Consider the following 26,947-nt stretch of genomic DNA (forward strand, 5'->3'; position numbering starts at 1 on the left):
CTTCACCGGCAGGCTTTTTTATTTAAGGGTACTAATAAATGTGGGCTCACCACAAACTGAACCCCAACATTATTTCCTCCGAGACGATGTCATTTAATAATTTATTACAACATAAGAACAAATAACTTCTCTCAAATTCAGAGGAGGCAGACAGATGATGTCAGAAGCCAACAAACCCATTCGGACACCAAGCTAAAAGAATAACGATTTGATCCAAGCTTTCAAAAATGTCTGCCTGCCTGACACCCAAATGCTTGATCAATTATTACAAGGATAAAAAAGAGGAAAACAAACACACTTGAGGGGGAACAGAAGACATTTAAACTCTCAATAGAACACCTAAATATATACACTTTTTCTCTCCACCACTGACTGTGTGGATTTCTTTCTACAGGTTCCTCATGCAATCTTCTGAGTGCTGACGATGTCTCCAAGCCTCTGTTTGATTTTCACAAAGAGGCGTTTGAACTCCAATCCGTCACCCTGCAGAAACAGACACGTACAATAATCAGTTCTAAAGTTACTCTCTGGCTCATCGATTAGATGACGAGATCCCGGTAGTTTACATGGTTGCGTTTTTAGAGTCAGTGTTTGAATAATCCAAAGAAATATGTTTCAATGTAGAATCACTGTGCATATTATTCTGACATGCTAAAACCCACCTTAGACAATCTGAAGTCCAGCAGCACTCGCTGATTCATCTCCAACACGTGGACTTTGAAGACGAGCTTATTATTGCGTTTATCTAATGTGTTCACAGTCACCTAAAACGACACGGAGAAGTTCAATGCAAAACAGTCCCTTTACCTTTTAGATTTATTTATATTCCCGTGTATGACAGTACATACGTACCTGCTTGCCACAGGCGGGCTTGAAGTTAAGCGCCAGGTTGTCACAAGCCTCAGTCAGGGCAGTTAACGAAGCCTCGGCATTCACATTTGTGAAAAAACGTGTTAATCTTCGAACCAATCTCTGCCATGGAGTCTACATAGACAAATAAAGGAGGAGTTAGGACACAAAAATATATAAAGTACAGCATTAATGAATCAATTCCCCATGTTAATTATCAAATGCATGAGCTTTAGCACCATTTGGTCTTGCAGATCATAACTGATTAAAAACCTCTCACCTTCACTATGATGACCACTAAAAATAAATAAACGAAGCAGCATTTTGTTTGTCTGTTATGGGAAAGTCATGATGATGCAAAATGCAGACTTTATGAAAGCGGACTGGCTCCTACCATAAATAGCTCATTCAAAGGGTAAAGAACATCATTGTGATTCTTGTAAAGTCCAACTGAGCCCTGAGGGAAGGTACCGTAAACCGTGAAGGTGCTTGGACCAAATGGAAAATAAACATCTAATCTATGCAGTGGATTCCCGTGAAGGCGTATTTCACTTTCTAACAGCATATTTTGTGCTTTAGGATAAAAAACAAAAGAACTAAAAAAAGGTGAGCATAATACAGTATGAGAAATACCTGACTGGCTCCCGGCGTGCCGAGCAGCTGACTGCAGACCAACATGTGCTCGGGCTTGGTGGGCTGAGAGAAGCTGACCTGACCTTCGGTTTGGCTGATGAACAACATGGCTTCCCAGCCACCTGCTGCAAAATCTGGCTGAGAGCTAGAAAACTGCACCCCGTCATCACTAAAGGAAGAAGAGCGCGGTCTTAAAACACAGGCAACAAAAAAAAGCAGAAACCATCTCAGACAAAGACAAAGCCCTGACCGGACGTCGCGGGAAACGAGTCCCGGATCAGATCTGAGATGTTTGTTTGCTCCCGATCCCGGTGCTGATCGCTTCACACCTGCGAGTGACAGACAGCGAGGCGTTAGCTTGCTGCACACTGAATGTACTGCTGAAGTGAGCCCCGTTTACTCGCCTTCAGTAAACCAGCGGTCTTTCCGTATATCTGCTATTGTGATGCGAGCATCGGGGCCAGCCAGCAGCAACTTAGACAACAAACCTGAAGAGAAAAGTTGGAACGGACTTAAAAAACATTTCCAACACTATTTCAGACTTGCTGTAATTGAACTGAAAGTAAAACGGGATTTAACTGAGAGGCAGCGGTTGTATTTTCTTCCAAGGAGATAGGTAGGTGTTCTTCTGCAGCCAATCCGAATACTCTTGACAGCTCTCTGTAGGCTGGTCCCATGGCAGCTCTGAAAAAGAAGCAGCAAAAATGATGACAAAGTGTTTCCAGGAAGAAGAAGCAGCAGCCGTAGACGTTGTTCAACAAATGGGAAAGCATCAAAGCAGATTTTGATGAATAAGAACTGCAGGTGATGGAGGATTTAAATTCCTTCCCCCTGTTACTTCACCGTGTGCTAAATATGAGAAAAGTACAAATATCTGAACCCAGGCACTTTGCCTGTGTTCGATATTGCGGCCATCCCATTCACACACAGATTTTGGGATCTTACCTCCAGCCAGCATGGCAGTGAGAACGATCCCACAAGCCCAGATGTCTGCAGGCTGAGCTTTGTACTCTGGGAGACGGAGAAGTTCCGGCGCCACGTAAGGGAGAGTCCCACACAGGCGACACAGAAGACGCTCTCGTCCTTTGAAACGAAACATGGTGGCCAGGCCGAAATCCGTCAACTTCAGGTTATCTAAAAGGCAAAAGATGAAAGGCTGCCGTGAAGAATAGAAACCAACCACGCAAACTTTGGTGAAACATATTTTCTCACCGTTGTCATCCAGCAAGATGTTCTCTGGCTTTATATCCCTGTGGGTGATGCCAACGCTGTGCAGATATTCCTGCAAAAGTCGATTTGAGACTTTAATGCTGCTGGAGCGCTACACAGAACGTCCCATCAACCCCCCACAGATTTCCTTCACTCACCACAGCGGATATCAGCTGCTGGAAAAATCTATGAGCATCCTTCTCTGCCATCCCCAGATCTGGCTCTAAAAACAACAACAAAATAAATGATAAATAACTTGGATTAAATGTCATGACGATACACAAATAACAGATTTTCCAGATTGCAACAGTATACTAATACATCACACTGATATCGACCTTCTATTGGATGTTGCACAATGTGACACTGAGTCACGCAAAATCAACTTTACTTTAATTTGTTGCTCTAAAACTGAAATATTGGACGAATTTATAAAATGGCATTTTTTAAATTTACCATTTTAACCACTACATTGTTATATAGAGTTTATTTCAGTGGAGAAAAGAAAGAAAGATATTTGTTCCATGCATGAATGTAAATCCTAACCTGATTTAAACTCAACTAAACAGCCCTACATTTGCTACCTGCAGACACTTTGAGACAAAGTCGAATATATTTATTTAGCATTTTCGAAAACAAACCCCGTTTGTGCCAAAGTGCTTCACAAAAAAAAAAAAACAGGAATGACATCGTAAACAGAAACATGGGCCATAAAGAGAAGTGAATTTATCTCACCGATCCGGTCGAACAGCTCTCCTCCTGTACAGTATTCCAGAAAGAGGTACACAGTGGGACCTTCCTTCCGGTGGCCAAAAAAACGTACAATGTTGGCGTGGCTGAGACTCTACAAACAGGATGAAATGTTTAGAACGCTCACGCAATTGTAAACCATTAATTACACAGAAATCAGACGACCCCAGTGTGTTAAACGTGTTTGATTTTCTAGCACTTCGGCGTTCTACACTTAGCTCCGTGTTTGGTGTCAAAATGATGCTTCATCGGCATACATTTTGGGATCATTGAATGTCTCAATTTGGAGAATTGCATTGATGTGGAAACATTTTACTCCACCGGTGGGACGCCGTCACTTTGCGGGTAACGCGATTGGCATGCATTATTGGAATGTTTGTGTGGATTACACCGTTCTAAAAAGGCATACTTACTGAACTCAAGGTAAACCAGCATGCTTACCTTATGGACACAGATTTCCTTCTTGACACTTTCAGCACACTCTTTAGCCTGAGAGGTATCGATCACCTTCACCGCTACTGCCTCCTCCGTCTGTCTGTTCACCAGCAGCCTCACCCTACAGCCACAAACACAATTATTCAGACTGACGGCTTGCTTTACTGCTGGTCTTTTGTTCACATGCACATTTCAGGTTTACCATCTTCAGTTCTTGTGGAAGAGTAAAATGTTAACAGGACAATACAACCTTGTGTAAATGTACCTCATAGGTCATGAATATTACAAACGATAAATGTCAATTAAAAAGAAGACGCGTACTCTCCATAGGCTCCTTCTCCCAGGATCTGGACAAGGTCCCAGTCCTTCACGAAAGGTACAGCCATGCTAAAAGCAGAAAAACAGTCCTCGTCAGGCAGACTCTCTCATGATCATGGAGAAACGGCGCCGCTAAATCAGCAGCGACGTAGAAAAATAACAAAGTCACTGAAAAGCAGGTGGTTTTTGACTGTTAAATAAATGTCTTACCTGCGCTGCCTTCCTCTGCTTGTACCGTGTTTCGAGCGTTTTTACGAAACTTCTCCGTTTGAGGCAGTACTCAAGCAAATTTGGCGGGTTATTGTTCTTCCTCCGCTTACTTCCGCCAAAATCGTCATTTCCGCTTATTCTTCTTCGTGGACTTTTACTACCGTCTTGTTTTAAAGACAGCTTTATTTATATTGATAAATATTTATAATTAACACTTTTACAGACAAGGGCTTGACGTAATTATCGCAATAACAGTCAAACAAATTATCCACCAAAGAAAAGGTGAGGGAGGGGCATAGTCACAGGGCACTTTGAATAAGCTTTATTGACAACAGGTCAAAACAAATCTTTTTAAAATTGAAATGGTAAACTTCATGAATTATTTTTGCAACCAGTATTTAGATATTTATTATCATTAAGTTTTAATATTTTTTAGTGAATATTTGAGTTATTTATGAATATTTATCAGCTTATTTATTATAAGTGCCTCCCAGTGTTATTAGCGTCCACTGTATATATAATATAGCAAGCAAAAATAATCCGACCATACACAGAGAGTCATTTGAGTCGAAGCTCAGTCCATCACTGTTTGAAAACAGGACTGTAGTTTAACAACTGTAAAATGTTATCCCTCAATTAAGTGATGGTTTCAATGAAGATATAAAGATGAAGATATTCCTTGAAATTTCCCTCAGACATGCATTCCTACCAGCTGCTTTTGATAACTTATATGCAGCCATCAATGTTTGCTGATAGAAATGCTGACCAGAAATGCCCAGGTGGTGGCACTTGAATACCTGTTGCTTCAGAGCCTCCGTCTTTGAAAGCATGAAAGTCATCTCTTCAGAAAATGTAATGGTAATGTGGAGCATAGTGTGCTGCTTCCCCACAGAAACCCATTTGTGAGTTCCATCCAGGTTTCCCAGCTTTCTCCCGCTGTCCATTTATAAGTAATATGGTTATCTGATTTGCAGAGATGGCATTGTGTCAATCTGTTGACTGGGGTTGACTCCAGTTCAATTCTATTTATTATATGCAATGGATTGTTGAACGCAATGACTGAACTTCAAAAAGGAATCATGTTCATTTTCAGCCTCTGTTTAAAGTCATAGTTTCTCATTGTCAATGAAAAGGCTATAAACAGATATGCATTATCACAAACATAAGCTATATTTCACAAACACTGTCCAGCACACTTTTGCAAGTACGACTGAAAACTTAATCAGATGACAGTTAAAGCAATCCGGTGTGACTGTTGTGTTCGATCAATAACTGAAGCAACTTGTCAATAAAGTTTCTGGAGGTTTTGGGAAATGATGTCTCTGAGTCCGTTGTTAGTTTAACCAACATGTGACCGTGTGTGTACACATATCAGGAAGGCCAGAGTGAACAAAGGAGAGTCTAACAATTTCCTAGAACATACTACTAATATTGACCATATAGACATTAAAGAAGTAAATACAAATTCTACAGGAGCCAACTTGATTGATTTTGATCTCTGCAATTAAGTTATAATATGATGACAGAGAAAGAGTTTGGATGTTTACTGTAAACAAATGATTGATTTTCCTTTATTTACCATGAGGTTAATAAGTGCCCAGATGGTGTTTGTCCATTCAGTCCCTCTTTATAAATACTGTTCATTTCTGTATTTGTCCTGTTTTAGCTTCAACATGTTATTTTCTATCCACTGGAGTTGGCTTGCTGCGCTTTCATGCCTCTTCACTATGGGTGAGCTATTTCTTATTATTATTGTAGATTATAAAAGAAAGTTATTGTATAAAAGGTCGTTTACATTTTTCATATATAGTATTGGTATTAGGCATGCATTTTTCCAAGTATTTACATTTACTGTTCATGACAACTTTTTGAACAAATTTTGTTAAATTTTAAATATTGCAGATGTAATGTTCTTAAAATAATTTAGAAGAGAAATCACTATAAGAATAAAATTGCATAGACCTCTAACAGTGACTGACTAAAATACAGACGAGTGATTGGTCGACCAATATCCAATATTGAAATAAAAATAAAAATGGAACTTTGGAATTTTAAACTTCAGGTTAAAAGTGCTCTTAAAATTAATGTGATTATTGAATGTCAGCAAATATTTTATTTCAAATCTTGGTGTTTTAGTTTATTCGACAATCTGCCGCCGGCTTATGTCTTTATGAAGTCGTCCTATTCAGTTTGTGAGAATTGTTGTATAATGTCTCTGAAGGGAGTTTTCTAATGACTGAGTGCATGACTTTCATTTCCCAGGAGAAGAGGTTTGGTGTGACTGCACAGAAGCTGGGATGGAAATTGAAGGAGGGGATTACGTATTGACCAGGCAGCTGAAGAGAGACAGCAGATTGATCTACCAGTGTCCGGAGGGTTATTACCCTTACCCTGCATTAACCCGCCTGTGCCAGCCTAATGGCTCATGGAAACCAGTACCCAAAAGGTTTTTGCGTCAGAGATGCCAGCGTGAGTGAAGATATTTCGGGCTTTCAGGCGGCCTCTACGTTCTGCCTCTGATCATATTGTTTTGCTGTGCAGGTGTTGAATGTCCAGACCCCACTGTGCTGGAGTATGGGAATGTCTCCCCACCTCAGGAGAGGTACTTTGCAGACAATGAGACCACATATGAGTGTTACTCCGGACACAAACTGCGTGGCTCGTCCAGACGTGTTTGCTTGCCAAACGGGAAGTGGAGCGGCTCCACTCCCATCTGCAGCAACGATGGTTAGTCCCTAACAGCAATTCCACTTCCCCTTATTTGTAATTTGGGTTTGCTTGCACATCCATATTTGTGACTTTTGTCATTTCTGTTACCACAGGAGGAGATAATTGCGCTGACCCTGGGATCCCACCTGGTGCCTCAAGAATAGGAAACATATTTGAATTTGATTATACAGTGAAGTACACGTGCAACAGCAACTTGTTTCTGGTGGGACCGAGTGAAAGAAAATGCCAGGAAAACGGCCAGTGGACAGGCCAAGAGCCAGCCTGCTACTGTAAGACTGGAACACACACATGCTGCTGAGGCTCTATCAATGAAAGTTCTGCTGCAAATTGTGCTTAATGCGGACAGTTGCTGATGAAATGCTGCTGAAGTTAGAGCAAAGGTTGAAGGTTGTGGATGTCTAGTTAAATCTGAGGGATTAGGATCATTCGAACTTGTGTCCAGTATTGTTCATTTGGAAGATTAGTGTGACCCAAACAACCTGCTCTTTATTCACACTGCTGTGGTGTAGGCTAACCGGCTAACACTTTACAGACCTCAAATACAAACCAAATGAAGAATATTCTCACACTGTACAACTTTAACAAATCACTACTTCTCATTATGTCATAGAAAACTCATCATTTTCTGTATTTATCATTTACCCCAATTGCCCTTCAGATTTGCCAGTCGTCCCAGAAGCCCCCCTTCCTCAACACCTCCCTGCCGTCACTTTGGGGTGCTGTGTTTAACTTTGGCTTTAACATGGGCCTCAACATCCTCTTTTTTTTTAATTTAATGACTGAAAGTCTTGTCAAATATGAGGAGTTTCCACAATAAGACATTTGCAACCAAGATTGTGTAAAACGCTATAAAATCAGATAATCTGCAAGTTAGTAATGTGACAGACGACCGGAAAAAGGAACAAAAAAAACAGGTGGCAGTTTCCAGTGTCTCTTTCCTGGTTTGGATCAGGTTAGGTTCAGAAAGGCATCCATCTGAAAAAAAACACACACACCAGCCCACTGTTGTAAATCCAGGAAGCTAGATAGAACATTGTCAGTGAGTTGGGATCTCCACCTTTACGATTCCAGGGACCCCCCCCCATCAGCTTCCCACCTGTAAACGACTGAGAGTTGAATTATCCTAGTCTCTGTGGTAATAATCACAATTATTATAAACTTGTGTGAACATTTTGCTTTTTTGCAGACAGACACACCTATGACACTCCCCTGGAGGTTTCACAGGCATTTGGAAGCTCGATTAGGGAAAGCCTCACCATGTTAGAGCCAGCTGGTAAGATGCATCTGATCTGATCATTAGGATAATTTCGTAGCAATCTGGTCCGATCGTTTTGCTGTGACTGCATTATTTAGGAGTGAGTGAGGCTAATAACGTTTTGTGAAATTCGAAAATAAATGCAGATACTACTACGACTACTACTACTACTACTATACTAACTCCAGTTATGAATCCTTCTTCATGGAATAGATGAATCTGAATATTTAAGATAACGTGTACGACACAATAACCGCATACGTATATTGTGGATCATTTAGGTGACACACAGGAGGGGAGGAAAATCCGGATTTCAAGAAACGGGACACTCAACATCTATATTGCAATGGATATTTCTGAGAGCATCGAAAATAATCAAGTTGCTCAAGCAAAGGAGGCTGTTACAAGACTTATCTCAAAGGTAAGAAACCAACAGCTTATCTCTGGATTAAAAAGGGGAAGCGGTGGCGGTTTTATGGTGGAGGTTCTTTCGGCTATAGCAAAGGAAGCCACTGCATTACATACAGTCAGAAATGTATATAGATATTAAGAAACATTTCCCTCCATGCAAAAAGCCTGACACTCATTCAAATCAAATGAACACACAATTACATGTTTTTAATGATTAAATACAACTTCATGGTGTTATACTGCATTGAGATATGAAAAAGCAACGCAAGAATAAATGGCAATATCTTTTACTTTCTAGAAATAAAAACATGTTGTATTCTTTTTGTTTTTTGACAGCTATAAACATTTAAATAAATGTAATATCTTTGCTTACTGGATTACTGCATCATTTCTTTGCCATGTTTTATACTGTGACTACCTTTACTCATGTGTATTATGTGTGTATTATTACGGTTTTCTTCTAGGTTTTGCATTTTGATTCATTTATGAATATATTGCTTTTTGCTGCAAGACAAGCAACATTTATTTATTATTCAAGTATCAGCATTGAAGTCATTTTATATGGGTCCTCAACATTAGATGCAAATATATTGGGTTGAGGTTGCACACGTAATGCATCACACACTTGGTAAGAGCTGATTAATGAAGCCTTTTATATCACCTGACACATTTCAGAAGAACATTTGTCTACTGGACACACAACACGCACAGATATCTGTCGCATTTGGCAGCCAGCATAACCATTAGGAGTAAATTTAATTTTGAATTACACATCTTAATCTTGGCTGATGCTTCTTGGCATGAGTCCCTTGGCTTGCTGTCAGTGCACACTACAGGAAGGATTCTGTTTTTTGCTGATAAATGAATCAATGAATCAATAAGATAACTGTAAGCAGTTTGATAATTCAAGACTTGTTGTCTCAATTATTTATTTAGGTTTTTTTGTATTACTGTCAATCAGAAAATGATTAAAAAAAACCACAATATATTCTATATTCTAATTTAATTTGCGTATTTGTTTACAAATTCTGTACCCATATTTTATGTCTAGCTTTATAGAATATTCACAGCACCAAATCTGTGTTCATAGCAACTGTAAATCTTTTTAACCTGTATAATTCTGTCCAATAATTCCACTTCTGGTTAGATACTAAGCTGCATTTTGTTACCTTTTACTTGTACATGTGTAGTGAAAATAAGGTTGAACCTAACCTAATCTCAGCTAAAACACTGAATGCTATTAACCTTGTGTCACCTGCTCTGTCTTCACAGATTGCATCCTTTAGTGTGACTCCAAACTATGACATCGCCTTTTTCTCCTCTGAGATATTGGAAGTTGTCAGCATTATGAATTTTTTTAATGGCAAAATAAAACTGGCAGATGTCAAGAAACGAATCGAAGCATTTGACGTCAGCCGTGAGTAAAACAGCTCAGAGACGGTGTTGAAAATATTTTTTTTCGTGTGTAGCTTTATCTGTGCTTTACTGCTTGTGTGTGTTGATGTTTTACTTGAAGGACAAAACACTGCTGGAACAAATCTGTGCCTTGTCTTTAAGAAGATATTGGAGAAAATGGGTGCCATAAAGGAGCGAGTTAAAGAGGAGGCTTTTAAGGAACATCGTCATGCCATTATCGTTTTTACAGACGGTAATGTCAGCCTCTTGGTTCATGGAAACTTGCTTGAGCATTGATTTATACATCCATGGCAAAAAAAAAAAGTTTAATGTTTGGAAAATAAAATATAAAAATATTGCTTGTAAGTTAATACAGCATATCTTGTATAAATCATCCTCAATTTATATAATGAATATGAATAATGAATTTGTGTAACAACAAAGAAAACAAAATGTTTACATTGCAGGTGCTTATAATATGGGCGGCTCACCTACTCCCACTGTAAGAAGAATAAAGAACATGGTATACATGAACCACACGAGCGAGACTCAATCTCAAACAAGAGAAGATTATCTTGGTGATTATTTTGATTTACACATTTATCAACATTTGATTGGCATTACCAATAAGCTTTATTTAGCATGACGTATTTCCTTCTGGTACAGATATCTATATTTTTGCTATTGGAGCAGAGATATTTGAAGATGATCTGCGAGCCCTCACTGTGGGAGCAAAAGGAAAGCATTACTTTAAACTGCAGATTAAAGATTTGAGTCAGACCTTTGATGAAATGATTGGTAGGTCATCTTTACATTTCTCTGTGTGTATTCCTTAGCATCCGTCAAAACCCTTTATTTCCACACAAACAAGATCATGAATAAAGACCTAAACACAACCCTTATGTTGTCGGAAGTCAAAAATTCACGCACAGTAAGAGAGAAACTGTTAATTTATTGAGCTTATTGAGGGAGTTGATGATTGAAGCACAAGCCCGATGAAAATCTCCGGATCCTGAACTTATTTGCATTCCCAAACATAAACAACACTGAACTTGGTGCATTTATCTTGCAGATGAAGAAGACGTCAAGGGTCTATGTGGTCTTCACAAGGAGTATGAAGCGTCTGGTAAAAACAGCGAGAGAAAAAGGTTTCCATGGATGACATTCGTTTTTATCCAGGTGAATGTTTTAGCTTTTTATTTGAAGGTTAAGTTTCATTTGTGAAAGGTTTCTTGAGGTTGACAATACAACATGGTATCTCATCATGGTGTCTCATATTATAACCAATTAATTTGCCTCATGCATCTGCCTGCCATTGAAAACTCAAGAACCAAGGACAGTCAGTGACGTGCTCCGGGTCTCTGGTGAGCCCCCAGTTCGTCTTGACTGCAGCTCACTGCTTACCATTTGGAGTAACAGAGAAGAACGTCAAAGTTGAGATTGATGATGGACAAGGCAGAGGTGATGATTGCAATATCTTTGTTGTTGTTGTTGTTGTTGTTGTTGCATAAACATAGCCCAGACAGAGCTGTTTGTTGCAGTATCCAGGACCTCTATCTTACCACCGAATTCCATCCAGATCGGATCTGGAATGTGGATACTGTGGCGATCTGGATTTTCTTTACTTATAATGGAGGCTTCCTCAAAAAAATCCTATCTTGTAAAATATGCATTCAATTCACTTCACTCAAAAATCACAGTTGAAATCGAAATCGGGGCCAATTTTCACAATAAAACAATTTTGTTTTTGGACACTTTCAATAATCTCTCTCCTATTACCTCTACAATGGAGGTTCTGTTTTTTGCCTGGCCTTTACCAACACACTGTGGAATTAGTAGTGGGCAATCCTTAACCAATCATGGTTAAGGATTGTAAATATATATATTTTTTTACGTGTGAATATTTTGAAGAACGTTTTCTGCTGTCCAGTCTGACAAAAGAGATGATTGTGTGTTACAGTGAAAAGTGTTAAAACGTTCATCGTACATCCGAAATTCAACGTAAGTCTGAAAGCACATGCTGGCGTGAAGGAGTTTTATGACTATGATGTGGCTCTAATCCAACTGATGGAAGACGTTCATATCTCCAATATTGCTAGGTGAGAACTCATTATTTACTTGCCTTTTGATATTATTTATCAGTCCTAGTACAGAATTTACTTCTTAAACAGTTACATTTAAACGCAAGAAAAAACAGAATTGGATTTATCTGGATATGTAAGAGGCACCACACTACATTCTTATACTGTAAATACTTTTTCAGACCTATTTGTATACCTGGCACCCAGGAGACCAGTGATGCTTTACAACTGATTGGTGACTCGACCTGTCAGCAACAAGGTGAGGCTTATTTATTTCAAGGGGGACGGCATCCCGCAGGTATTTCAGTCCAGCAAAGAAGCATCCCTCTCTCACGCCCCCTATACACTCTCCGGGTGTATAGGGGGCGCTCGCGACATAGTCCAAAATGAATGGCGCTTTAAGTTTAGATGTTCTTTTGGGGGAGGGGGATGTTTCCTGTACACTTTCATTTTGTTTTTAATGTGTATGTATGTAAATGTTTTTTATCAATTTACATTTTGCTGCTTCAACTACTTTATTAGTAGAATTTGTGGCACTCAGTTTGCACCACAAGCACATTTACTTACTGTCTTTTATGGTATTTGATTTAATTAATATTTATCTATGTATCAGTCTGATTCAAACATTTTGTGATAAAAACATATATTTAACACTTGATATTGTTTATAACACATCTATATTACACTATAGATGTAAGGATATTTTCAGTGTTCATTTATTTGTGTAGCAACTAACTTCTCTAATGACATATTATAAAGATTTATACACTTGAATAAGTTACATGTTACAATTGACCCTGGGAGTTTGTCAAGTTGTCATGAGGGTATAGACTAAATTAATTAATGCGCATTTATCAATGTTTATTTGAAATATTAAAAAATACTTTTCTATATGGTTCATACAGATTAATCAAATGTTGATATGATGCTTAATTATTCCCATAAGGTATCTAAAGAATGCTTTGTGTTATAACCATAAATTAGATATTGCCATTTTTGTATGTCAATTCTTTTGGCCTTGCATTTAAAACATATATCTCTATCTTCTCAATCAACTGTATGTTTGTGTTCTTTAAATAGAGCAACTTCTTTTCAAGGATAATCTCGAAAGACTCGCTTTCCTCACGAAAAAAGGCAATCAGGTATCTGAAAAAGACATCCACGCTAAGCTTGGCAGCAACGTGAGTTTTAAATCATTGAACTTGCTCCTGCCGTATCTGCTTTCTTCACTTTTCATCAAAAGTAACTTTGCCTTATGTTTTCCCTTAAAATGATCGATCCAGAGAGATGAATGCATCAGCCATGCATTAGAGGCAGAAGGCATAACAACTAAAAAGCCCAAGGATGCCGTGACTGATAATTTTCTGTGCACGGGGGGTCGCTCACCTTACAGAGATCACATAGCATGTACAGGTATGTTCCTTGTGCTGTATCTGAACTTCAAAAGGAAAAGTCCTCTACTGACCCGAAATAAATTAACTTATTAACTTATTTAGGAACATTTAGAAAAAAGGGTGTAAAACCCTACAGGCCTTTTTAAATAGGAAAATACACAAATCCTATTTTATATTTAATCTCCCAAATATTTTTATATTTGGACCAGGTGACTCTGGAGGTGCTGTCTTCAAAAACTATGAGCATCGTACTGTACAGGTGAACAGTTCTCGTCTTCTCACCATATAATAAAACATGAGCTTATCGTGGTGATGCTAACTATCCATTCATTTCACAGGTTGCAGTTGTTAGCTGGGGTACCAAGATTCTATGCAAGTCGGGCGGTGTCGTCGAGTCGGATGATTCCTCCAGAGACTTCCACATTAATCTCTTCAGAGTTACAGGCTTTCTCAAATCTATTCTTGGAAGAGACGACCAGGACGACTATGCTCCACTTACATTTTTGAAGTGCTGAATGCATTTATGCTGCTTTGTTGTAAAGTAATGTGTTGCCTTTTTTTTTAATAAGTTTTCTAATTATTGTGCAGATGATGCCATTTGCTGTTTATTCCTATGACTATGCACAAGTACATATATTTTTCCTGAGGCTATTATGCCTTAGTTCTGAATATAAAAGGTACAATTGCATCAGAACCATCTCTTACAGCCATGCAAATAGTTAATACGTGTTCTTTACTCTATCAGGTTCATTGACTCGGAGCACATTCCCAGTTCTCTGTGCAGACTTACGCAATGCGGACACTAAGGTCTGGCAGCGTGCCAACTCGGCTCATTCAAACTGAATTTTGTAAAACATTAAGTTCTTGTTTGTGAATAATAAAGTTCTCTTCTTTCCCTTTCTGGCTTTTAAGATGTTAATGAACTGAGTTACTTATGCATCGCTGTGTCTGTAAAGCCCACAAACAAACGGGCCATGGCACTTCTAATGATTCATGGTGGTCAAGGAAGGTTTACGGCTTCATTTTGTTGTTTTATTGCGTAACTGTGATCTGTTGACCATTACGCTGTCGGTTCAGTGAAAAAGCACATTTACCAATTCATTTTGCTTATCTATGGCGGTAAAACGTCCAAGTAAAACAAAAAACCCAAGACTGTTATATCAGAAAAACCTCTGACACAATGAAACCCTTAGTGTGTGTTTGTGTGTGTGTGAGTGTGTGTGTGAGGCCAATGATGTACTGGCCTCCCTTGGGAACATTTATCTGATTTTGCTTTGACTAATTGGGTGAGCGGGAGCGGGTCAGTAGGATGAGAGGAGGAGGCAGAGACAGAGGGAGACATTCTAGGAGAGAGGACTAACAGAAGAGCCCTTAAGTGAATGAAACCCTCTCTGAGGTTGTAAACGAGGATGAAATTTAAAACAAAGACCATTCCTTATTCAATCCCTCTCGAGGACTCGGTTACAACTCTTGTCTTTTCATAGCATCGCCTGCTAATGCACACATCCTTTACCCCAACATGTTCCATATAAACAAAGCCGATTCCATTTGGGCGAAATCAATCTGCTGTGCTTAAAACTGATTAGCAGGATTTGGGTGAAGCAGAATGCATGCAGACAGTGCATTCAGGGAAGTCAGCCCCCCCCCCCCAGCCCGCACCCCCCCAACCCCCGCCCTACCTCCCTCTTCAACTCTAGCACACACAGCATAATCCTGATGAAGCATCCTGCTGTCTAAACTCCTGCAGAACTGTCTCCTTGTGAGCTTTAAATCAACTTTATGGGCCATTTTAGAAATTACTCCCATTAGGAACTGCATACATACACTTTAACCCATTTGTGAGAAGAACCTGGGCATTGCATGCATCGCTGGCTTCTGCTGACACTTGAAATTAAATGGTGCAAGATGCATTTATAACGGCGAGCATCTCATTTACTAATAGTGAATAAAGATGATGAGCTGAGTTCATGAAACCAAACTGGCCAATAGTCTGTACTTCTGTTTATACCCTTATTCATGTTCAGGAATTTTAGATATCATGATACATATGTACTCAAGTAATTTATTACTGGGAGTCACCAGACTGAAACTCAAATATCAAGTACTATTAGCTTAGCTTCACTCAGAGAAACTAGAAACCAGTGGTTAGCCTGGGGGCCTATTTTGTGTGCGTGCGTGTGCATGTGTGTGTTAGGTTACAGAGAAATAGTTATAATGTTTTAAAGTACCGGTATGCAAAGTTTTCAGTAGCTTTAATGATAAAGGAATGGAAGATTATGAACCGAGTGTCCTTTTGGAGATGTTAGAATGAAACAAGACTCTCCTGCCCGTCTCGTTTCTTGCTGAAATATAATAGGACAATAACACTGAAATAAAATTTAAGGATTGACCAGAGAACTATACTTTAAAACATCGCTGATCAAGTTAGAGGAGATCATTTTCATGTAACACTTTTGTCATGGTGATACAAACGGCTTAAGTAATAAAGGAAGGAGTGAAATCTGCCTCTTGTCAGCGTTTACAATGAGAAGCACTTGCATGATTAGATGTCTTGCGATCAATGCAGCCGCTTCTCCCAATCATTAAGACTTGCTCTTAACAGATTACAGCCCGCTCTGAAAAACGCTGTCTTTTCCCCTCCTCTGTTTGCTCCTCCTTCTGTCTCACATACGCTCTTTTTCAGCAGGAGGAGCAGGAGATTTGTCTGTTTAGCACTTTGGTGCTGCTCTCTTTGAATCCCAGCCTGCTTAGAGCAGCTTCTGCAGTTGCAGCTCAGACTTTGTCTGGTTTTCTCCTCGTCTCTGCTGACAACCAGATGAGCAAGCAGCGGAATGAACAAGACTAAACTGAAAATACCAGCGGTGGTGCTGAATTAACTCCAGCTGACGAGGATGGACTCGCTCACACTCCTCTGCCATCTCTTGCTTTTATTTTTTGATCCGTCTGCAGCCACAAGTCTCATTACAGGTAAATCACACACACACACACACACACACACACGCACAGATACACAACACAGCATAAAATAGAACTTTATTCAACTGTAAATCCATCCTTGGTTTTCTCATGGGCTGCCCTCCTGCCTCGGTGTTGGATATTTGGTTCTTGAAGCGGATATATTTGAAGCAAGAGGTGAGCAACACACCGAACTAGCAGTTTTAGAACAGGCCCTCTACAAATAACTCTGGTTTATAGAGTGCAAAATCTCCAAAATTCTGGTAGAAATCATCAACATAATTTTTTTGTGATAATGATAGGAAGGCTTATATAAGGAAAACTCAGCATTTGTAATCAGGTGCATGTGTGTGGATGCAGGTCAACGCGTGTGCAAGGCAGGGACAGGGAAGCCCTGCTACAAACTGGCCTACTTCTCTGAGCTTCGGAGGAGGCTGAACTTTGCGGAGGCAGAGCTCGCCTGCAGACGGGATGGAGGGCAGCTGCTGAGCGTGGAGTCTGCATCTGAGCAGAAAGTCATAGAGCAGCTCATTACAGAGCTACGCCCAACCGATGGAGACTTCTGGATCGGCCTACGGCGGAACCACGGAGATGAGAACAGCAGTTCAGACTGCGCTCCACAGTACTACTGGTTGGACGGCAGCAAATCCACATTTAGGTGGGTGGGACCTACTTAGAATATCAAGGGGTAAATTTACATTATTATGTAGTTAAATTTAAAACATAACATATGTCATAGGTTTTTTGTGGGGGAGGGGGGGCATGTGGATTTGGAGCGTTAAAAAAATCTCATGATTTATTTCAGTCGTTTAACATTACCTACTATTTTGTGGAAATTAAGGATTATTTTAAATAATCTTTCTTTCTACATTTTTATTATTTCAGTTAATGAAAATGTCGGTAATAAATAACATAATAAATAAATGACAATAATCACTTTAATCGATTACTTATATGCTTAATACATATAATCAAAGACCTACTGAGGCATTTATTTCCTACAATGTCTTTTCGCTTCACAGCAAAAATATAAATATGAGTCACATCATACCAAACAAATTTATACTACATATAAGCTAATATAAACGTGCACATAAACCTTATTTTTAGGACGATATCTGTATGTGTTTACACTTCTCCTAGATCTATAACTAGCAATATTTTTTTTATATATATTACATTTTCATAAATGTTCCTGGTAAATTACCAGCACTAAATATATTTTGATAATTGTTGTTACACAAAGATATCAGACAGGAACAATGTATTGAAACTTGATGTCATTTGGACACTGAGCGTTTTTTGTTCATGTCATTTTGTATGTTTGCTGCAGGAACTGGCACTGGGACGAGCCGTCATGCGGCTATGAAGTGTGTGTGGTGATGTATCACCAACCGTCTGCTCCGCCTGGCCAGGGGGGTCTCTACATGTTCCAGTGGAACGATGACAATTGTGAAACCAAGAACAATTTCATCTGCAAATACACTTCTGGTACTCCAGGTTCAATAATTTCAAAACAGATTTACTTAAAACAAAAAAACATTGAACACTTGTTGACCTTGATTCATTTTTCCCCACAGAGAAACTCCTCGACCCTCCCCCGTCTCCCAACTCCACGCAAAGTACAATGTGCTCTGTATTTCTTTTTTTAAATGTTGTCTTTGAATTTTTTTCATACGTTCTGGATAATTTGACAGTAATTGCAGTTATTTTCAGTGAGACACTCTAAACATTGTGGCTGTTTCTCATTACAGATATCACCCCCTCATCTGTGTTGCCGGGGAACCCAAGGGACAAAAACCAGGCCAGAAATACAGGTTAACCGAGCCAATACGTATACGCTACTCACTATTCTGATGCTGTCATAGCCAAACATCTACACGAGACACTAAATCACTGTACTGTCCGTACCTGATTTTTCTCTTATAGCTCTGAATTTGATTTACATCATCATTCCCACCATTCCCCTGCTACTGCTGTTGCTGACTGTGACTGGAGTCTGCTGCTTCAAACTGCTTGTCAAACGGTAAGGATACAAGTTAGAGAGGTTAGCACTGCAAGCAAACAATAGTTTCAGTGAATTCACCTGCAGACCTGAGGCTTACTGACAATCACTCCCCACTGGAAGATGTTCAGTTACAGCAGAGCTGCTTGAGGTGACACAGTTCAGTCACTTTGGTTGACTAAAGGCACTTAGAATTTGTATTCCGTAAAAACACACAAAACCCCCAGCAAAAAAATTAAGTTTAATAATTTCTAAGAAATGCCACCTCTGGGTTTTGTACTCCCCAATTTTGCTTTTTAAATTCAAAGGAATTTATACAAGCAGTAAGGAAACCACTTCATGTCCCTTATTCCTACTGTTATTTACGTTTCTGTGTGAGGCAGAAGGAGGAAGCAGCAGAAATCAGAACAATGCCAGACCGACCCGGGCCTCGGCGTCAGCACCACTCCGACGGATGTCTACAACATCATTCGCTCCCAGAAGGAGGATGATTTGGTTGCAGCTCGCCCCAACACCAAAAACACCTCCTTTATATGCTCCTCCCCTGACACCCCAACAGGCGACTACGACAACCTGGGAGGTCGGGACACGGAGAGTGGCTTTGTAACGCTTGCCAGTACAGAGAGCTGCTTCCTCAACTTTGACCTCGGCGACCTTGCCCTTGGGCGTCTTGACACTTTCTACGATGCGAGTTTGGGCCGCTCAGTGAAGAGGGACCTGAAGGACGGCACTGGGCACAGAGATTCTTACGACAGGAGTCTCGGACGTCGCACGACGAAGAGTGAGCATTACGGCACCGGTGTGTACGGAGACCATGGACTGTACGATGGCAGCATCAGAGGGAGCGACCTCTACGATCCCAAACCGAGGACTGGAGGTCGCACGGCAAAGGCTGACCTCTATCAGACGTACTTTTCCAACGGCAAGGAGGACACTTACAAAACCAGCCTAGGACCCTATGAAAACCGAAAATCCTACCATTCGAATCTTGATTACTACAGAAATGGCCTGACTCTCGATGGCAGAAAGCGATCCATTAAAGAACAAGAATGGGTCGACTACGAAAACTACTGGTCTTCTAAATAGATTTATTATGTGTGATTGCGGGCTGGGAAGGGAGGATTTCACGGACTGTGCATGTACATGGGCTGTATTTGGCATCAATCTGGTGTAGATATGTTTAAATTACATTTTGTTGCTGGGCCTCTACTGTCACATTTTGTCTGTTTGGTAATTTAGGCCCATGTGGAACTAAATTTGTGGAAATGAGAGGACAGTTAATTCTGACTTATCGGCTTAACCATACAGACAGATGTGAGATTTCTGCCTTTAAATTTAAGGGTGAGTGATTTTAGTCTAAACTCTAACTGGAGTCTGAATAAGACACGTTCAGCCTGCCCTTCATCTGTGCTTGAGGGTCGGCGCTCAAGGTCACTTTAGCCCCTACTGGCACAACAAATCTGACTCTCACGCTGAACGACCATGAGCCGAGGTGCAATGTGGGTAGTGTAGGCACCGGATGCTGAAAGGAGAGAAAGCACGGGTTTATGAAGATGATATCTGGTGTCTTTTTTTCTCAAACATGAGCCTCATAATGTTAGAAATCAGTGGAGATTTCCCGTTACATGAGTAGACCTTTTTATCATCTCAGGATCTCAACATAGTCCACGGTCATTTCCAGCAATGAGCTTATACTCGAATCCCTTTGTTTGTTGTGCCTGACACCTGATTTTATCATACACCATACAGACCACCTCAAATGGATTACGACACAATTAACGTCGATGGATGGATGTTCTCTTACTCCCAAGTACTTTAATGGTTTAAATTTATTACTCTTCCAAGAACTGGCTTTTGTCGATCGACTGTTCTTCTTATGCATCAATAGCTTTTTCTGTTTGAAAATGAAAAAGAGATGCGGCCAGCCGGAGTGCCTGCAGCCTGACCACAGCATGATACTGAAGAGAATGCTCCTTCATTATTTATTCGTCATGTATAACGTCTTGATTTGTACATTTGTTACATGAGGACATGTTCAAATAAAACGAGGTTGGAATTTAAATGCAGTGATTCGACTGTCCCAAAGAAGACAGGAGAGGTGAGTCCACAGTTGATCAAGTTTTTATTAACACTCCAAGTTAAATTAATAATGCAACCTTGCTTCCATTCATCTCCAGCGCTCACTCACAACAGCATACAATAAGACCTCTTTAAGTGGGGACAGGCACTCAAAATATTCAATTTTTCAAGTTAAGTATGAAAAGAAAACATGTTTGTTTGTAATGGCCTTTTTGGGGGGGAGGTGGGTCAAATGCATGTAAAATCTTGAAGTGTGCATCCACAGTAAGACAGTAATTTACACACAGACACACACAGATATCTTCAAATGTTTCATGAGACGAATACTACGTCCACCACCACCGCATACACACAAATACCGGCTGTTCTGTTGGGATTTGTACTTGGAGCCGAGCTGGCGCTCCAAAGGTCAGCCGTGCTTCCGGTTACGAAGCTGCTTTTGCCGTCGTGGTTTCAAGATGACATAGCGCGTGTAGGCGGTGTGCTGGTCTGATATGAACGGGATGTAGAATGCTCTGAAGACACGCGAGGACCTGTGAAACAAGGTGCTTGATTAAAACCGCTGCATCGCTGAATTTCATATCCAGTTTTTCCTGTAATTTCTACCACATGTTCAACATATCTAGAGGGCATGTCTCTCTAAATAGGATCCATTGAAATACAATAAATGTCATCATTTGTAAATCTTAAAATACGTTTTTTATCCGACAGGATAATTTGCTTCAATCGACAGTTGATGTTCTGAAGTCTTCCAAGAAAATCTGCACCGCGGTCACTTTGTTCTGCTGCTTTAAGCACCGGGAGCATAATAACATATAGTCAGGAAAAAAAAAACTACTGGCAGCGTCTTACTGCTGACGCTCGCTCTCCTTCATCCACTGCCAAGATACATCAATTACACACACTACCCAGCTTTAAAAGGATTTTCTGCTACTCTCACACAGTAAATTACTTTACTTCATTACCAGAAACAATCTTGTTTTTATGGAAAATGAGGATTACGGTATGCCCATCTTCGCTCAGCTTCCCCGTTGCTGGAGCCGATCCCATCAATTCAGCTAAATTGCATGGTTTTTTTGGGAGGAAACCGGAGAACCCAGAGAACCCCCCACGCAGACACGGGGGGAACGGATAGAACCCGGTACCTTCTTGCTGTGAGGCGTCAGCGCTAGCCGCTACGCTACCATGCCGCCCTGGGATTATGTTTGCAGTTTATTTCATATTTACCAAAAACATAAATAAACAATTTCTACTGTTAGACATTCTGTCAACGTCATAAAATACCTTGACGCCTGAAGGAAAGGCTTAGAGGCGATGACCATCCACTCCTCTTTGTTGGCTGCATAATGTGGCTCGAGCGGCGTTTCCTCCTCCGTATCCAAATCTACTAAGTAGTGGCACTGCCGTAAATCCACCTGCCCAGAACAGAAGTTTCCCCATTTAGAATCCATATACTGTTCACCAACCGTGCGGGTCAGCAAGCACGTTTCTGAGTCGCTCACGTATCGGGTTGGTTCCTCCAGATTCTGGTCATTCATATGAGCTGGGATGTTCTGTGTCGCCAGAGGACCAGCGCCATATGGCTGAGGCAGCTGCCCTTTAAAGTCAGACTGAATAAAATGTAGATGCCAGCTGGAGATTAGAAAGAGAAACAACGATTGAGTGACTGTACGTGAATGTTCGTTTTCCATACACATAAGTACATTGAATCGTGCGTACTGACTTGTGCGGTAGAAGGAAGCTGCTAGGGAAGCGGTACCACTCTTTGCCCACACACACGCTAACAGGTCTGCCTTCAGGAACTGAGTGAACACTCGGATCCTTGGCAATGCGATGGAACTCCGGGTACAGGTCCAGAGGGGCATGGTAGCCTGAAGTCAGAGAACAAAAACATCCGAGCTCATTCATCTGGAAATGTCGATTTTACTATTCGACATTTGTACTTCGGTAATGGGGGGGGGGGGGGGGGGACATAGAGAAACCAAAGACAGAGGTGGGTCAGGTGAAAATGTGGAAAGTTGATTGACTGGGATTTATGTAGGAAGAAGAATACCGGTAATAAACAGGAGGAACAGGAGCTCAGATTAATCAGGTGAGGAATGGCCCACACTAGGAAAATCAAGACATTCTGCGAGTAATGTTTATGACAAAAATCTAAATATAATAGTAGTTTATCGTAAAATAAGTAGTTTTACTTTTATATATATTCTGCTTAAAAGTGCTTAACAGTGTTTTACTTTCGTATCCACAGTTTGCCTAAATATGTGTGGATCAGAAAATGAAGATTTTATCATTAATGACTGATTAAAATTGTGAATCCTTCCGGCATCTGAAGGGGGAAGAGTTAAAGAACAACTAGAGAAAAGTGCCTGCGGCTGGATGCACCTCTGAAGAGGGCGACTGAGCGAGACAGAGAGAGCACTGCGAAGACCACGACTCCACCGAGAGCCAACCAGTTGGACGAGACCGTGTAGTGCTCCAGCCGGTACCGCTGGAACATGAAGTGGTAGCATTTCTGCAGGAAATGAAATGAAAGTGTAAAAGCTCCCCATGAATGCACGTCCATGACCATAAACATGAAACGAATAGACTGAACACCAGAACGCACCTGCAGAGAGGAGAGCGCCACTGCTCCACTGAGGCAAATGAGAGGATAGATGGGAAAGAGAAACCGTTCTTCTTTATGAGGTCTGGTGAAGAAAACCAACATCCACAGATACATTGGAGACAGAGTCAGCCAGTACGGGCGGCCCAGGTTCTGTACTGCAAAAAATGTGTTTACACATGAAATCACAAGAGGAGCTGCTTTTAAAATCAGTTTCATGGTGCAAATGAACGCTTTAAACATGCAAGATATTTATATATCTTTTTTTTTTTTTTTGCTACATTATGATGCCACACATATAGTATGGCCTCTGAATGATTCAAAGCCTGAGCTGATAACACCATAGCATTTAAAAAAAATGCTTAAACATATCAGAATATTTCCACTGAGGACTAACACCCTTTCAATTCACTATAGAGGGCTAAATAACACAATTTTCTTCATCCTCGAGTACGAAATGCACGTACAGTCCTCACCATTGAACCTGTGTAACAGCGTCTCCATGAGGGCAGTGAGGGGCAGGGAAAACAGCGCCAGGGCAAACACCAGGTTGAAATTCAAGATCCCATTGACAAAGTAGAAATACCATGGCTCTGTACCTGAAAATGACACAACATAAAACATGCAAAAAAGCAGTTGCAGGTCAAGTACAGACCATCACAATTACAACACAATACATGAACAGTTATTGTCTGAGATTTGAGCCCAATTGCCGTATGAGAACTTTTGTCAGCGGTTCAAGTCCCTTCCTGCTAAATTAATGGAACTTACTACAACCCATCGGTACACTTTAAATATTCATAGTTACTGTCATGTTATATATATATTTTTAAAAAATTCAAATCAAGAATTGGCTTCCCCAAATGATTGACCTACTATTAATGGCAAGGTTTTATGGGATGTTCTACTCAAGAAAGATTAGTATGTTTTTCAAAAGACTGAATTCTATTCGAACTGATCAGCTCAAAACAATCCAAGGGTTTTGTTAGCGTGACTTGAGATTGTCCATATTATGCACATCACACATAAAAACAAATTTCCTGCAGACTAATAGCTGTAATAACACCTTGCAAAAAAGTATTTCTAGCTTGTACACCATCTTCCCTGTGTTGCTTCAAACCACTAATAAGGAGACTAGAGACCCATTAATGTCAGTTTTAAGTTAAAATGAGTTAATACTATAAATTAAGGGTGTGCCTGCCCACGGCGTCTTATGACTGACATTTTGCCAACACGACATAAAAGATGCTTTCTCTTTTATATTAATTACCATAAAGGTCTGGTCCATGTGGTGTGAAGACATTATAAAGAAGAATATTGAGCGGAGCAATGACAAGTTTGCCATAAAAGAAAGAGTCCACTGCCACGAGGGGTACCTTAGAAAGACATAAAGGGTAAATAGGGAGAGTGAATGCATGCGTTACTCGTAAATTTACATTGAGCTTTCACAAAATAACATCATAGACGTCATGAAGAATTAAATCTACAAGGTGTACTCTGTATGTCATATTTGGAAAGATGAATATGAAAAAACGTGTAAAAAATAATAATAATAGCGTAATACTAAGCTATTCCTGCAATAATGACAAACTTTTTCACAGAATAAATGTGCGACTCTACAAAATGCACCTGTAATATGTTACTTTAATTTTAAATATTCTCACCAGCAGCAGAAGCAGGGCAATAGCTGACCAGCCGATAAAACCTTTCCACTGCCTCTTCAACACCAGCAGGTCAAATGCAATGGGAACGCTAAAAGTGGAATACACAAAATCTGCGTTAGAAATTATATATTCTGAAGTTTGCTTGTGGAAAATTTCAACAAACATGCGTTTCAGTTTACAATCCGACCCAATCAGAGCAGAGAACGGCCATCCGACGATGACGCCGGCAGCGACGCCCGTAACGGCCAACGGCGTCGAGTCCTGAAACCACCCCGTCATGGCAACCAGCGTTGCGTACATGCAGAAAGACGAAGGCAGGAAGGCTGGGGAGAACGGATGGATTAAAAAAAGAAAGATTTAACAAATACCCGTCACAGAAATATCTCAGAGAGACAGAGATACGCAACCGAGTCAATAAATCTGACCCACCTGCAGATGAGCAGAACATCCCAGTGCTCAAGACAAGGAATGCCAGCATCAGACGGCCCACGTGCAAACCGAACTTCTTACAAACTGCCCTGTGCCGCACACAATCCACACGGTTTACTTACACACACACACACACGCGCACATATATTTATATATAAACGTATACAACCAAGCCAAAAAAAACGTGTAAACTCACTTGTAGAAATAGAGTTCACAGACGCAGCAGGAGAACGCTAAGACGCATCGCACAAAGTAGAAGACCAACACCTGCAACACATTCACAACACAAAGCAAACATCTTCCGTGATCGCTTTATCCAAACCTCGGCTGAGCAGCACGTCTTCGTATTTCCACGTCACATTAAAAAGAGTGGTGATTGTGCCACATGCTGGGCGAAGTCATTTCTAATTCAAACTAAATGATAAAACTCTTGTCACCTTGTTTGTCTGTAAAACATGGGCGTGCAAACAAGCAGGAAGCGCGTGGAGCCACAAGTAAGCATAAGATCTGACGGCGTACGCCGGAGAATACTCCCACGTCTGCATCCCCGTCCCGTACAGCAGGTAGTGCATCTGTGAAAGCAGCCGCGTCAGACGGATCAAACGCACATCGTGTATTCCCGCGTATTGACGACCGGTATCTGACGGAATACTGAGTGGTGCTCACCGGCTCCCAGTAGTTGAAGGTCTCATCGCAGTCTGAGATGTTGCTGAGCAACGCAGCACAGAAGCGAGCAGATAGGAGGCATTTAAATGCAGTTGAGCCTTCCGGAGCCCAAACCTGCCCACCTCGACTGACTGACCTGATGATGATGATGATGAATATATTTATTAGGTAGAATGTTAGAGTAGCATGTATTACAGTACAAGTACAGGCAAACATCCTGTCTAAGGGGAGCGAGCTGGCATGTAGGGGGAGAGACGGCGAATGAATGAAGCCGACCAGGCGACCCCCTGCTGCGCTGCGTGGGTCCAATAAAATGGAAGATGCAACTCCTGGTTTATCGGACGGATAATCATTAGAGTTTCACGCTACCGATACATCTCTGTGAGCTGTTATGTCTACATTAACAATCCGCTTACTTGCTGCTATGGTCGAAATTATAACAGCTAGCTGGCTAGCGTCCCCGTTCAGACTGACAGGGGGAGCCCCGGCGACTCGAACGTCTCCCCCCCCCCCCGGGTCCGACTTACTCTGGCCGAGTCTCCGTGATTTTGCCGTCCACGCCGTCTTTCTCCTCTTTCGGTGGCCGAGCTTCGTTGGGGACGCTCACGCTGTTTGTGTCTTGTCTGCTGCCTCGTCTCGTTCGCTGACGAAGCGCCTTGGCCGCCATGTTTTTTCCGATGTTACTTCGGATTTCGGCTGTTTCCGCTGCTGTCTGATTATTGACAGCTTCTCTCTCGCTAAAAAACAACAACAAAAAACAACAACCACAAAACAAAACAAATGAATAATGTTAGCGTTATTATTATTATTATTATTATTAATAACTCTAATATAATAATTAAAAACAGCAGATCCACATATGACTTGAAAATTC

The 26,947-nt window shown here is 40.7% G+C and overlaps 4 protein-coding genes across 4 annotated transcripts; 2 read left to right on the forward strand and 2 right to left on the reverse strand.

Annotated features, from left to right (window-relative positions):
* Positions 1 to 399: 399 nt before the first annotated feature.
* chek1 (checkpoint kinase 1) lies at positions 400 to 4,262 on the reverse strand. The gene is made up of 13 exons (XM_068744658.1): positions 4,198 to 4,262; positions 3,883 to 3,997; positions 3,427 to 3,535; positions 2,850 to 2,914; positions 2,695 to 2,764; positions 2,428 to 2,616; positions 2,062 to 2,166; positions 1,887 to 1,970; positions 1,733 to 1,811; positions 1,483 to 1,651; positions 853 to 984; positions 663 to 764; positions 400 to 483 (listed from the first exon to the last, which is right to left on the reverse strand). Exons 1-13 carry the CDS (start codon positions 4,260 to 4,262, stop codon positions 400 to 402), a joined length of 1,368 nt encoding a protein of 455 aa, XP_068600759.1.
* Positions 4,263 to 6,077: 1,815 nt separating this feature from the next.
* On the forward strand, positions 6,078 to 14,185 carry LOC137900024 (complement factor B-like). Its single transcript, XM_068744065.1, has 18 exons — positions 6,078 to 6,135; positions 6,667 to 6,873; positions 6,946 to 7,131; positions 7,227 to 7,403; positions 8,321 to 8,407; positions 8,671 to 8,810; positions 10,073 to 10,217; positions 10,317 to 10,448; positions 10,663 to 10,773; positions 10,862 to 10,993; positions 11,268 to 11,374; positions 11,524 to 11,656; positions 12,156 to 12,294; positions 12,459 to 12,535; positions 13,357 to 13,457; positions 13,560 to 13,689; positions 13,880 to 13,929; positions 14,009 to 14,185. Exons 1-18 carry the CDS (start codon positions 6,078 to 6,080, stop codon positions 14,183 to 14,185), a joined length of 2,289 nt encoding a protein of 762 aa, XP_068600166.1.
* A 2,376-nt stretch (positions 14,186 to 16,561) lies between these two features.
* layna (layilin a) lies at positions 16,562 to 19,716 on the forward strand. Its single transcript, XM_068744320.1, has 8 exons — positions 16,562 to 16,637; positions 16,782 to 16,802; positions 16,986 to 17,283; positions 17,959 to 18,116; positions 18,206 to 18,247; positions 18,380 to 18,442; positions 18,555 to 18,651; positions 19,014 to 19,716. Exons 1-8 carry the CDS (start codon positions 16,562 to 16,564, stop codon positions 19,714 to 19,716), a joined length of 1,458 nt encoding a protein of 485 aa, XP_068600421.1.
* Positions 19,717 to 20,747: 1,031 nt separating this feature from the next.
* On the reverse strand, positions 20,748 to 26,740 carry alg9 (ALG9 alpha-1,2-mannosyltransferase). The gene is made up of 15 exons (XM_068744494.1): positions 26,601 to 26,740; positions 26,074 to 26,209; positions 25,845 to 25,979; positions 25,604 to 25,674; positions 25,408 to 25,496; positions 25,166 to 25,301; positions 24,979 to 25,066; positions 24,585 to 24,690; positions 23,791 to 23,913; positions 23,318 to 23,472; positions 23,095 to 23,224; positions 22,433 to 22,580; positions 22,212 to 22,341; positions 21,994 to 22,124; positions 20,748 to 21,242 (listed from the first exon to the last, which is right to left on the reverse strand). Exons 1-15 carry the CDS (start codon positions 26,738 to 26,740, stop codon positions 21,119 to 21,121), a joined length of 1,842 nt encoding a protein of 613 aa, XP_068600595.1. The 3' UTR covers positions 20,748 to 21,118.
* Between the last annotated feature and the right edge of the window lie 207 nt (positions 26,741 to 26,947).

Source organism: Brachionichthys hirsutus, chromosome 10 (genome assembly GCF_040956055.1).
Source record: "Brachionichthys hirsutus isolate HB-005 chromosome 10, CSIRO-AGI_Bhir_v1, whole genome shotgun sequence".
NCBI lineage: Eukaryota > Metazoa > Chordata > Actinopteri > Lophiiformes > Brachionichthyidae > Brachionichthys > Brachionichthys hirsutus.